Genomic DNA, 11099 nt, shown 5'->3' on the forward strand with positions numbered 1-11099 from the left:
TTCCTCAAACAGTTGCAGATTGATCTACCATATGACCCAGCTATTTCACTGCTGGGAATATATCCAAAGGAATGGAAATCATCAAGTCGAAGGTATACTTGTTTCCCAATGTTCATTGCAGCACTCTTCACAATAGCCAAGAGCTGGAATCAGCCCAAATGTCCATCATCGGATGAGTGGATACGGAAAATGTGGTATATCTACACAATGGAATACTACTCAGCTATAAAAACGAATGAAATACTGCCATTTGCAACAACATGGATGGACCTTGAGAGAATAATATTGAGTGAAACAAGTCAGGCAGAGAAAAAGAAATTCCACATGTTCTCACTCATTGGTGGGAGCTAAAAAACAAACAAATGTTATGAAACATTTTAAGAGCACAAAAATCCCAAACTAAGTACCAGGAAGATAATGCCATATCTACAAGGGTACTTCAAAAAGTTCACGGAAAAACAGAATTAAAAGATAATACAAATCTTTCCATGAACTTTCTGAAGACCCCTTGTATTCTGTAGTTTCCTGAACACACAAACACACACCCCATATCCCTGCAATATTCCTAAAAGTACTGTACACCTCAAAATTAAGAAGCTCAGCTAAAGAAAGAAGACTTATCTCCTTGGACTGGTATCTACTATTGAAGTGGTGACATATTTTCATAAGTCAAGAACTCATCTGAAAATGGATGAAAGCCAATGCTCAAGACATAAAACTGTGCATATTATTTAAGGAAATTTGAGATACCCTCCTCCCCAAAGACTTCCCCCAACAGAAACACATTTAAAAGCAATCAGTATTTTGTATGTATTTGCTCCCACAACAAAGATTAAATGTCTCTCCAATCTAAAAAATGGTTTTGAGTAACTCAGTGGTTAGTAGTATCATATGCTAAAGTGGCAAAGACAGAGGAGGAGCAGGTTTCATGAGTGGTGGAAATCAAGTATTCTGGTTTGGCCATGTTACATTTGTGATGTCAAGCCTACTTTTAGGTGCACAAGTCAAGAAAGGGAGGTATTGAGTCACTGGCATAAAAGATAGTGGGCATTTAAAGCCACAGAATTGGAGGAGATCTGCATGAACAAAACTGCTGGAGAAAAGGCAGTGGTCCAGCAGCAGAGGAAGAGAAGCAACCAGCAAAGCAAACTGAGGAAGGAGGGAGCCTGTGATGTAGGAAAGGAGAATAAGGTATCACAGAAGTCAAGAAAAAAAAGTTTTTCAAGAAGGAGACAGTGGCCATGTACGTAAAATATTAATAAGAGACTGAGTTTGATGTGTACTGAGATGTGACTATGGAATTTAACTGCATGGAAGTCACTGTGATCTGTTACTGACAAGCACAGTTTCAGCAAATGGCAGGGATGGAAACCTGACTGGAAGTTGGGAGACAATGAAAGACGAAGAAATGAAGACAGAGAATGTAGACAATTCTTTCATCTTTTGCTGTAAAGGAGAGAGCATAAAAATGGGACCATGTTTAGGAATGCCAATGGGAATGATATAGTAAAGAGGGGATATATTAGTGATGGAGGAAGAAGGGAGAGAGTATTATAGCCATAGACAGCAAAGTCCCTAAGAAGTCGAGAGGAATGGGATCCAAAGCTCAAGGGGAGATTTTGGCTTACACAGGAGGAAAGAAGGGAATGTGAGAACAAATACAAAGGGGCTATGAGATTGGTTGATGAAAAGATGAGAGAATTCATGTTCCAACTGTCCCAACTGCTTATAGTTTGTCATTAAATATGAGGTGAGGTTATCAGCCAAAAGTGAGAAGGGAGGTGAGATACAGATTTGAGAAAATAGAAGAACAAAGCAGTTATTTTGAAGCAAGAAAACAAATTTACTAGGGACACGTAGAAGGATTGCTACACATTATTCAGTTCCCATTTGAGGTTTGTTTTGAATGCAAAGTAAGACCAATTAACATAGGTGTGTATTTTTCTTACCAATATTTAGTTGCTCAGGTCCAGGCAGGAAATAAGAGTAGTTTGGTTTACCCAGAGTTGGGATTTTGCCAAGGAGGAAGGGAGAGACAATGGGCTGATGATAATAAATGACTAAGAATAATAAGGCAAATGAGTACATAAGGGGTAATGATGACAGTGAAACAGTAACAGAGTCAGTAGATGGGTCCTGATAAGGCTGAAGTAATGCTGTAGACTAAGTATGATGGAAACAGGATCAGAGAGTGAAACGCTTATCGTCAGGATACTGGAGTTGGTACAACTGCTTTCTCTAACATTTTGTCCTGGGCCATCTTATCTGATATGTTCTATTTTCTCTCTTAATCTCATGTGTCACATGGTTTTAATATCTGTTCTATGCTGACGACGTCTGAGTTTCCCTCTGTAACTGGACCTCAGTAAGTGGTAGAGCTTAGGCTTTGACAAACCTAGGGCCAACTCCAGCTCTGACACTTACAGAGCTGTGTGACCTTGTATAAGCCCTTTAGTTACTACAGGCATCAGTTTCTGCCTCTGAAAATTGTGGCTTAACCTACTACCCTTTTGATTCAGGTGTTGTTTTAATGGATGTTAGCACAAACACAAACATTAATCCCTCAAAACAACAACAACAACAAAACAATAATAATATTACTATATGCAAGTTCCCAGGTGCCAACTCCATAAAAAAATCCTTTAGCTGCCTCAACTATAACATGCCCCAAAAAAGACTTAGCCTCCTCCACACACTTGTTCCTCTTCCTGTAATCCTTCCTAGGTTACTGGTGTTGCCACCTCTCCAGTTGGGCTAGAACAGTTAGAGCTGTTTCTGATTCGCTCTTTTTACTTATCTTCACCATCTAATCTGTCACTAAATGCTGCTATTATATATCAAGTCTAAATCATAGATTTTAAGATTCACCAATATTTTATATACCACTAGAAAAAAGAATGAAAAATACTGCCAACTAAAATTGTAAGGTGCCATCACTTGTAAAATGCAGATTTCAGAGATGTTATAATATGAAAAACAAGCGTATCTCAGAATAGCCAAAACATGGCAAACTTACCTCCAAATATTCTTTTACCTATCATCTATCCCTTCTTCTCCATCTCACTTCAATAATGGGTTTAGGTTCTTATTCTCTTACCCCTGATCTATTGCAATGACCTCCTCCCACACTTCCAAATGTTCACTTCTGTCCACCTTTCACAATGATGCCATAGCTGCCTTCCTAAAATATGGACCAGCAACTTTCACAGGTCTTTTGCAAAATAGCAATGGTTTTTCTCTGTTTAAATACAGTTTTCAAAGAACAATATAATCTAGTTTTTAAACAGCTATTTCAATATTTCACACCACATACACTCCAGACTCACAGATCTACTTGATGTTCACCAAAAGGAATATGGAGAGTGAGGGTTCCCTGTTTATGGAACTTTCACTTCTTACCTTGATAAGATCCTGTTGGCCTCTCTACTCTCCCAAGACAATCAAAAGAAAACCCCTCCCACTTTTTAAGATGCAAATCAAATGCTACTTCCTCTGCAAGGACTTCAATGTTCGTTTTTAGAATTAGCCACATCTTTGTCTGATAGGGTACTCCTTGCTCATTATTTAACGTTCACTTCTTCATGCATTGTGCTGTACTTACAAAACTGTTTACATTCTGTCTTCCTTATTAGATTTCAGGCTTCCTGGGGGCAGAGCTGGTGTCTTGCATGTCTTTGTATCTACCTACAGCACCATGTACAACATCATGCACACTGTAAGATTAATAAAAGTAAATTTTGGTGTACTAAAATGAAACGCTGACATAATGTTCCCCAAAGTGTCTCAAGAAGCAAAAGGTCAATGGCCACTACTGAACTTTCAAAAGGTTTAACCTCTTCATTTAATATGCCAAAATGAGACAGAACAACAACCTGAGGGAGATTACTTGTCTCTGTCTGCTAAGGGCCATTAACAACATCACACACAGGACAAACATTTTCACTGTTGGATACCTGGTATTATCACTGTCACATACTGGATTTTTGAAGGAGTTGGCTAATTCACTTCTTTGGACCAGGTATTTACCAGATAATGATTTCTAAAGAATAGTATAAATTTAGCTTAGGAAAAGAGAAACTTATGAAGGACAAAGTACTACTAAAAGAAGTTACTTGTTATCAATTTGACTATAACATGCAGTACCAAAATAGAAAGGATCTAGCCTTCCCTCAATTCCTGTTGACCCATCCTCCTGTACCCAGACCCGGCAAATACAATACCAAAACACACATATATTTTCTTTAATCAGATCTTCCCAAGACACAAAAATGATCACAATTTGCCCATGCTATTAGGCTTTCTATCCAATTACTCTCAAATGAGATCTGGCAATAAAACAGTACTCTTATAAAACAAAAATGTGAGACATCAATGGCAAAGGTATAAGTGGCAGGTACAATTCCAAACTCATCTGTAGTAAGCATGCTGAAGTGATGACGTGGGCTAATGTCTCCTGAGGCTGATGAGAAAGAGAAGGAGAAAGAAAAGAGAAAACAAGGTGTAAAAAGTTGGCTCTCCTCACTGGAATGGGCTTGAGGGGGCAGTACTTGGTGCAGAAAGGTTAATCCTGTAATCTTTTATTCTATTATGTCATTTTATTTCCTTTATTTGAAGATATTTCAGTCTTAAGAGACTCCACTCTACCACCAAAACCCCTTTCTTAAAAAAGCAAATATACTTAGAAGGAGTTATGCCTAAAGCTGTTATCCATTAGTATCTATATCACCCTAGACTCACTTACTAGGAGTCATACATTGATTTAGTACAGGGTTTCTCAACTTTAACACTGTTGACATTTTGAACTAAATAATTTGTTGTAGAGGGTTGTCCTGTACATGATAGGCTATTTGGCTAGCAGCATTCCTGGGCTCCACCTACTAGATGCCAGTAGCACTCCCTTGGAACAATAAAAAATATCTCCAGACATTGCCAAACGTCCCTGGGGGCAATATCCATCTCCACCCAGCTGAGAACCACTGGTCTAGGATATTCAAGAATCTTCCTAACAAACTAATGGGGTTAGTAAAATCAAATCCATTTTCAGCTATAAAAACAGACTCAAGGAAATAATGATATAGGTTATAACTGGCAGAACCAGCATCTGTATTCACTGTAATTTGACTGCTAAATCACATATTCTTTCAACTAAGAAATATTTCTTTTTCCTTGGAGCAGGATTAGTAAACAATCTGAGAGTAAGAAATAGAGGACACGTGCCTGAAAGACGTGAGAGACTGGATACTGATGAAGGTGATGGGAATGAAGAGGCTACTGATCAACATTACCAACTGGTCTGGCAATTACACTTAAAATCAACTCTCCTGCCTTTCTGGCACCCTTGATAGAAACAAGAGTCAACCCTTCTTCTTGAAAGAATATTATTCTTTCTTGCACTTTGTCAAAACTTTATGGGTTTCCCTAGTGAAGACCCAGAAAAACTGTGTAAAGGAATTCTTGCTTCAGTGTGGAAATGACTGCAGTAAGGGCCCCATTATTTCAACCCTGGGGATTCAGAAACTTTTCAAAATAAAATTCCTGGATTGCTCTTGCTACGTTTTTAGAAACCCCTAGTCTGGGCCAAAATTTAGGCTCTAGAATTTTAAAACTGTGTGAACTAAGTCACTTAATGCCTATTGATCTTGATCCCCATTCCTGTCTAGGTGAAAGGAGAGATAATGCATCTCTCATCTTCTACCTTCATCCCTGCCTGGAATGCTTTGAGAGGTAAGGAGGAATCTTATTTATGAAGTAAATATGTCAGCTATTACTTACTAACCCTGATAATTGTTAGAATATATCAACACTTTTTTAGTTTAATTTTTATTTTACTCTAAATATATAGAAACACAGTACTGTTATACTTTTCTGAAAGTGACTGCATTCTTCAAACTTATTTTAACCTCAAAAAGTGAGAAAAATGTAGAACTTGTACACCATATGGATTTTTTTCCAAAGCAAATTACTTGTGACAATGATGTGCAAATCTATTCTTGGGAACTGAAAAGCAATCAGGACTCAAACATGAACTCAATGTACTGATGTGGATTGACTTGCTGGCCAATCAACAGCCCCCAATGAAAAATGATTAAAGAATTTTGTCAGCCCAGAGCGAGGACTCTAAGTTGCATAAGGCTTTCTGTCCCTAGCTCCATCTTTTCAACATTTTTTAACCAAAAAAAGAGGTGAAAAGCAAAGCAGGCCATCCTCCCTGAAAGAAAGGATCCTTTTGATCCACAGGGGATGGGTTCCAGGACCCTCCCTCGGATACCAAAATTCATAGCTGCTCAAGTTCCTGATATAAAGAGGGGTAGTATTTGCATACAACTTACACACATCTTCCCATATATTTTAAATAATCTCTGGATTATTTTAAATATCTAATCCAATGTAAATGCTATGGAAATAGTTGCTATACTGCATTGTTCAGGGAATGACAAGAAAAAAAAAAGTCTATACATGTTCAGTACAGATGCAACCATTCATTTTTTCTCCAAATAGTTTCAATCTGCGGCTGGCTGAATACATGGATGTAGAACTCACAGATACAGAGGGCCAACTAGACTTCTAGCAGGAAAGAGTCAGTTTTACTACTAGGCACTTCAAGAGACAGGCACTCCTATATTGTAAGGAAGCTGGTTTCATTTCTGGTTATTTCAGCCAAAAAGCTTGTCCCTGATATTAAGTAGAAATCTTAATACTGTGGAGCTACACAAAGCTTGATTCCCTTCCAAATGAAAAAATACTTCAATTATCTAAAGGTTCACTATCATGCCTATTCATTCCAACACTATCCCATTCCACTTATATTCCAACCCCAAATTTCAACTCTTTCCCAAATGCTTTCAAAATACTCTGGTTTATTTATGTTTATCTTAGTGTGGTACCCAAAATGGGACTCATACTTAAGTGAGGAATAATTAAATATGATACATTAATGTTGAACAGCATTAAAAATCTAGTTGCTTGGTTCTCTTGAGAACCTCTTTCATCCTTTCATAGAACTAACTGGAGGCCACAGTTGGCCATCACTCATGCCAAAATGCATACACAGCCAATAAAAGTATTACATGCCACAAAAATCTGATTTCACAGCTTGAATCCTAATTGAAGAGATAAACCCCTGGAACTACCTAGAGATAAACTGGTCTGAAGCATTCTGGTAGCAGTACCAAAATGTCACTTAATAGATATCCTAGGCTAGATAGATCATTCCTACATTTCTGCTTGCTGGCCCACAGTCCAGAAATTTTTTAATTTCTTAAAAAATTAAGAAGGAAAAGGCAAAAAGATATGTTATACATAAATCATCCCACATGATGGGTACCTGATTTCTTCAGGCCACCTAGATCTCTTACTTACACTATTGGCAAAGCTGCTAAACATTACTGGGCAAAGACAATCTACCTCTTAAGAGTGAGATAGAGACAGAAGTAGTAAATGCAAAATGTCTAAACTTTCCAATTTTAAGTGCATTTATCTTTAAAAGACAAAGCATCAGCCAGGTGCATACTTAGGCTCTCTTCACTACTTCCTTCCTCTGCATCTCCCTGCCCCCGCCTCCCCACTAGCATCTATCTCTTCAGATTAAGCCCCCCCCCTTCAAGGTAGTATGCACTTTTTTTTTTTTTTACAGTGACCCTCCAGGAATAACAGTCTCTAATTCTGTCGAATAATCAAAAGAGAAATTGCTGACGGTGTGGTCTGGGAACAAATGGTGAGGGCGGCACAAAAATCTGGAAAGGGGCTAGGCACAAAGAACCTTAAGGCCAACTTCAGAGGTGGCCAGAAATGCTGTATGTCAGGGAGGTGGAAGTGACATTGGAGACATGATGTTTCTAGTACCTCACAAATATGGTACGTGCGACAGTGTGATAAGCACAAGCAGATTGGATTTGCTTTAACTATACAAAAGGCAACAGTCATACTGAACAAATTAAAAACCCTGGATGTACTGTGGTAATTTCCAGAACAAACAAGTCCCACTCAGTTGGGAATGCAAATCTTCATATAAAAATGTACCACCCTCACAAAGCAATTAGGAAGAAGCATAGTTACTGGAAAAGGCTGTTTTTCTTAGTTTGAAGATCTATCTCAGTGCCCATAGTAAAAGCTAACAGTTATTGAATATTATTATGTGCCACACTTAATGCTAAGCATTGCATATGCTTCATTTAATCCTCTAAAAAATGCAAAAGGCTCAGAGAGGTCAAGTAACTTGCTCAAGATCAGATGACTAGTAAGTGGCACAATCTAGATTAGAACCCAGGGAGTCTGAATGTAGAACTCAGGCCCTCAGTTACCACACCTTTTCTAACACCATGGTAGACAGAAAAACAAGGGGTCTTCAAAAAGTTCATAGAAAGATTCATATTATCTTCTAATTCTATTTTTCCACAAACTTTTTGAAGTACCTTTGTGTCAAATTATCTTTTAATTTTTATTATCTGATTTTTAGTTTAGAATAAAGCTAAATATGGGGGGGAGAAGACATTGCAAGTGTCTGCTGTCATATATGAGCTCGGGTGAGTGTTTCAGGAAGTAATCTACTCAAGACACAAATGATGACAGAGGTTCAACCATCAGAGACCCTAAGCCTTAAGGTCTTTTTTAAATGGGGAAAACAGCCCTAGTTATCTAAAAGCACTGATATGAAGAGCAAATGAAATAATAAGATGCATACAAAAGCATTCTGCAATCTGCAAATGACTGTACAATACTTCAAAAAGTTCATACAAAAATGGTTAAAAGATAATGCAGATCTTTCCATGAACTTTTAAAAGATCCCTTGTATTCTATTAGGCGTCACTTTCATTAAACATAAAAAGCATAGGTTTGGTAAGTCAAACAGGCAGAACACATTTTCAACACAATTGCAAGACAGCCTATCAACTAATGGAAACTAGATATAATGTGTATAACTAATATCAAGGTCACATTATGTCCCAAGAATATTTTTAACAACCTTTAAGGCTAGTGTTGGACCAAATCCACTCATAATTTAACACATACTTCTGGGAACTTTATTTCAGGAGCCAAATGTAGAAGACTGCAGCAAATACAAACATCACTTTCTCCTCCCCCAGGCCATACATGGTAGGCAGTGGTACCAGATGCCAGCTCAAATACCACCCTTGACAAGGCCATACCCTTGATCTCTTTAGTCAGAACTGATCAAGCCATCCCCTATGTTCTCATAGTACATTTGTTTTTTCGTTGGCCTTTCGTTCTGACTGATATCTAGAGTTATCAGTTGCTTCCAATCCTGACTTCCTTCTTCTTCTTGAACTCAGTAAATTCACTCAGAACCTCAAACACCTAAGGCAGATGATCGTATTGGCTGGCACTCAAACGTTTGCTCTACGAAGTTTGTATTTCTCGATTCTAAGCCTACGGCTGTCGTTTCCGTCTGCACTTAGGGTAAACACAAACCCAGATACACCACAAACGTCAAAACAATTCAGGGTGGGGGGAAAAAAATCCGATTGTGCACAGTCTCGTCCTTCTTGATCCATGCGGTAAATAAATGCTCTTTAAAAAATCGAATGGGAGGCACGAACGGAAATGAGAGGAGACGAATGCGTGGGAATGCTTAAACTCCCTTTCTAATTCAGAACTACTTTCTCCACCTTGTTTCACAAACAGATCAGGCACCTCTTGCATCACAAAGAGAAGGTATTCCGTCTCGTGACTGATCGGTCCTTGGAGTTAATGATCATGCCTCTTTCTCTAAACCCCATCCGGGGGCACGTACTATTTACCTCACAAATTATGAACCTAGAACAAAGGCTATCTTCAAGGCCGGGATAAGAAAAGGAAAGGATCTGGGAAACGGAAGGCTCGACAAATAGCACTGTAGGCCCCAGAACACGAACACTCTGGTTACAGGGGGGACTAAGGAACCTTAGGCCAGGCTGCAAGGATATGTGCTTTAATGAGCTTCACACGAGGTTGCACAGGGGCGTAAACTATTGCTGCACTGCGTCTCTGACGGGACCTCCGTCGAGGCCGGCATCGGCCTTTATGAGGCGGCCAGTGGTGGCAAAGCCGCCTCGCCGCTTTCTCTCTAGAGCCCGGGCCGCTGTCATCCCTCCACGAAAGGCGCCTAGATGAACCCATTAATCACGGCGCGCTCCCTCCGTCTCTCAGGACGCGGCCTCGCATCGCCTGAGGAGATTGCAAGTTAACGTCTTCTCGCATCTCCGCGCCTCACGCCCCTTCCCCAACCCCTCACGGAGACCGACCTCGGCTCGGGCGGGCGACTTCATACCCATCCCCATTTCGTAGCTATGACCAGAATCACCCATTACCTTCCCCAAGCAAATGTGGCACGTGATGGGCAGAGTGAGCGACAATGTAACGTTCTGCACGGTCTGAGCCATGGCAGCGTTCAGAATCCCGCCAACACGGAAGTCCCGCCGACCGCTGTTCCTCGCCGCGACTGGGGACGCGCGAAGGTCGGCTACGGCGGCCCGGTAGGGCCACAACCCGCCCGGGACAGAAAACGAAAACGCGCTTTCGAAACGCGCCATCGCCCAGGCCTTTTCCTTTCGTTAAAAAAAAAAAACTTTCCCCAGTTCCGGAAAGAAGGTGGTTTACTACAGTCTTCGAGGATCTTGAAAATTTAAAGGAAAGCGTAATAGTGGAAGGAGAGGAATATACGGAAAGGGGATTTTGAATCTCCTAATTTTACTCGGGGGGTTGGGGGGGCGTAGGTGGAGTTTTTCGCTTGAAGATTAAACCCCACAGTTTGTAAACTCACGGCGCCGTCAAAAATGAAGCGAAAAGACGTTATCTATACACTTCAGTTTCTCGAAACAACTTTCCACTCTCTCAACCCCCTTTCTATTGTCAAATGACAATGTGATTTCAAAGGGCACGATAATTCACTTAAAAAAAAAAAAAAGTGATTGTCTCCTTATCTGTGTCCGAGATCATCTGAATGGATACATTTAATCGCAGCTTTCCCTGAAGACACGCTTTCACTGTTGGCCTTTCTGTGATTTCCACTTAAAGGAGATTTAAGGACTGAAGCCACAGACTCTGGGTAACATCCATAAGTGAGAAAGCTGCAAAAATAGTGGAAGTTTTAACGCCTTCAT

At 39.8% G+C, this 11099-nt stretch overlaps 1 protein-coding gene across 1 annotated transcript in view; it reads right to left on the minus strand.

Annotated features, from left to right (window-relative positions):
- Positions 1–10428, minus strand: part of RNF219 (ring finger protein 219) — a 42171-nt gene extending 31743 nt beyond the window's left edge. Inside the window, exon 1 of the mRNA XM_008582921.1 lies at positions 10308–10428. Within this exon, the coding sequence (XP_008581143.1) occupies positions 10308–10379 (72 nt within the window). The 5' untranslated portion in view covers positions 10380–10428. The remainder of the gene's footprint in view (positions 1–10307) is intronic.
- Positions 10429–11099: the final 671 nt, after the last annotated feature.

Source organism: Galeopterus variegatus, unplaced genomic scaffold, assembly GCF_000696425.1.
Source record: "Galeopterus variegatus unplaced genomic scaffold, G_variegatus-3.0.2 Scaffold2767, whole genome shotgun sequence".
Taxonomy (NCBI): domain Eukaryota; kingdom Metazoa; phylum Chordata; class Mammalia; order Dermoptera; family Cynocephalidae; genus Galeopterus; species Galeopterus variegatus.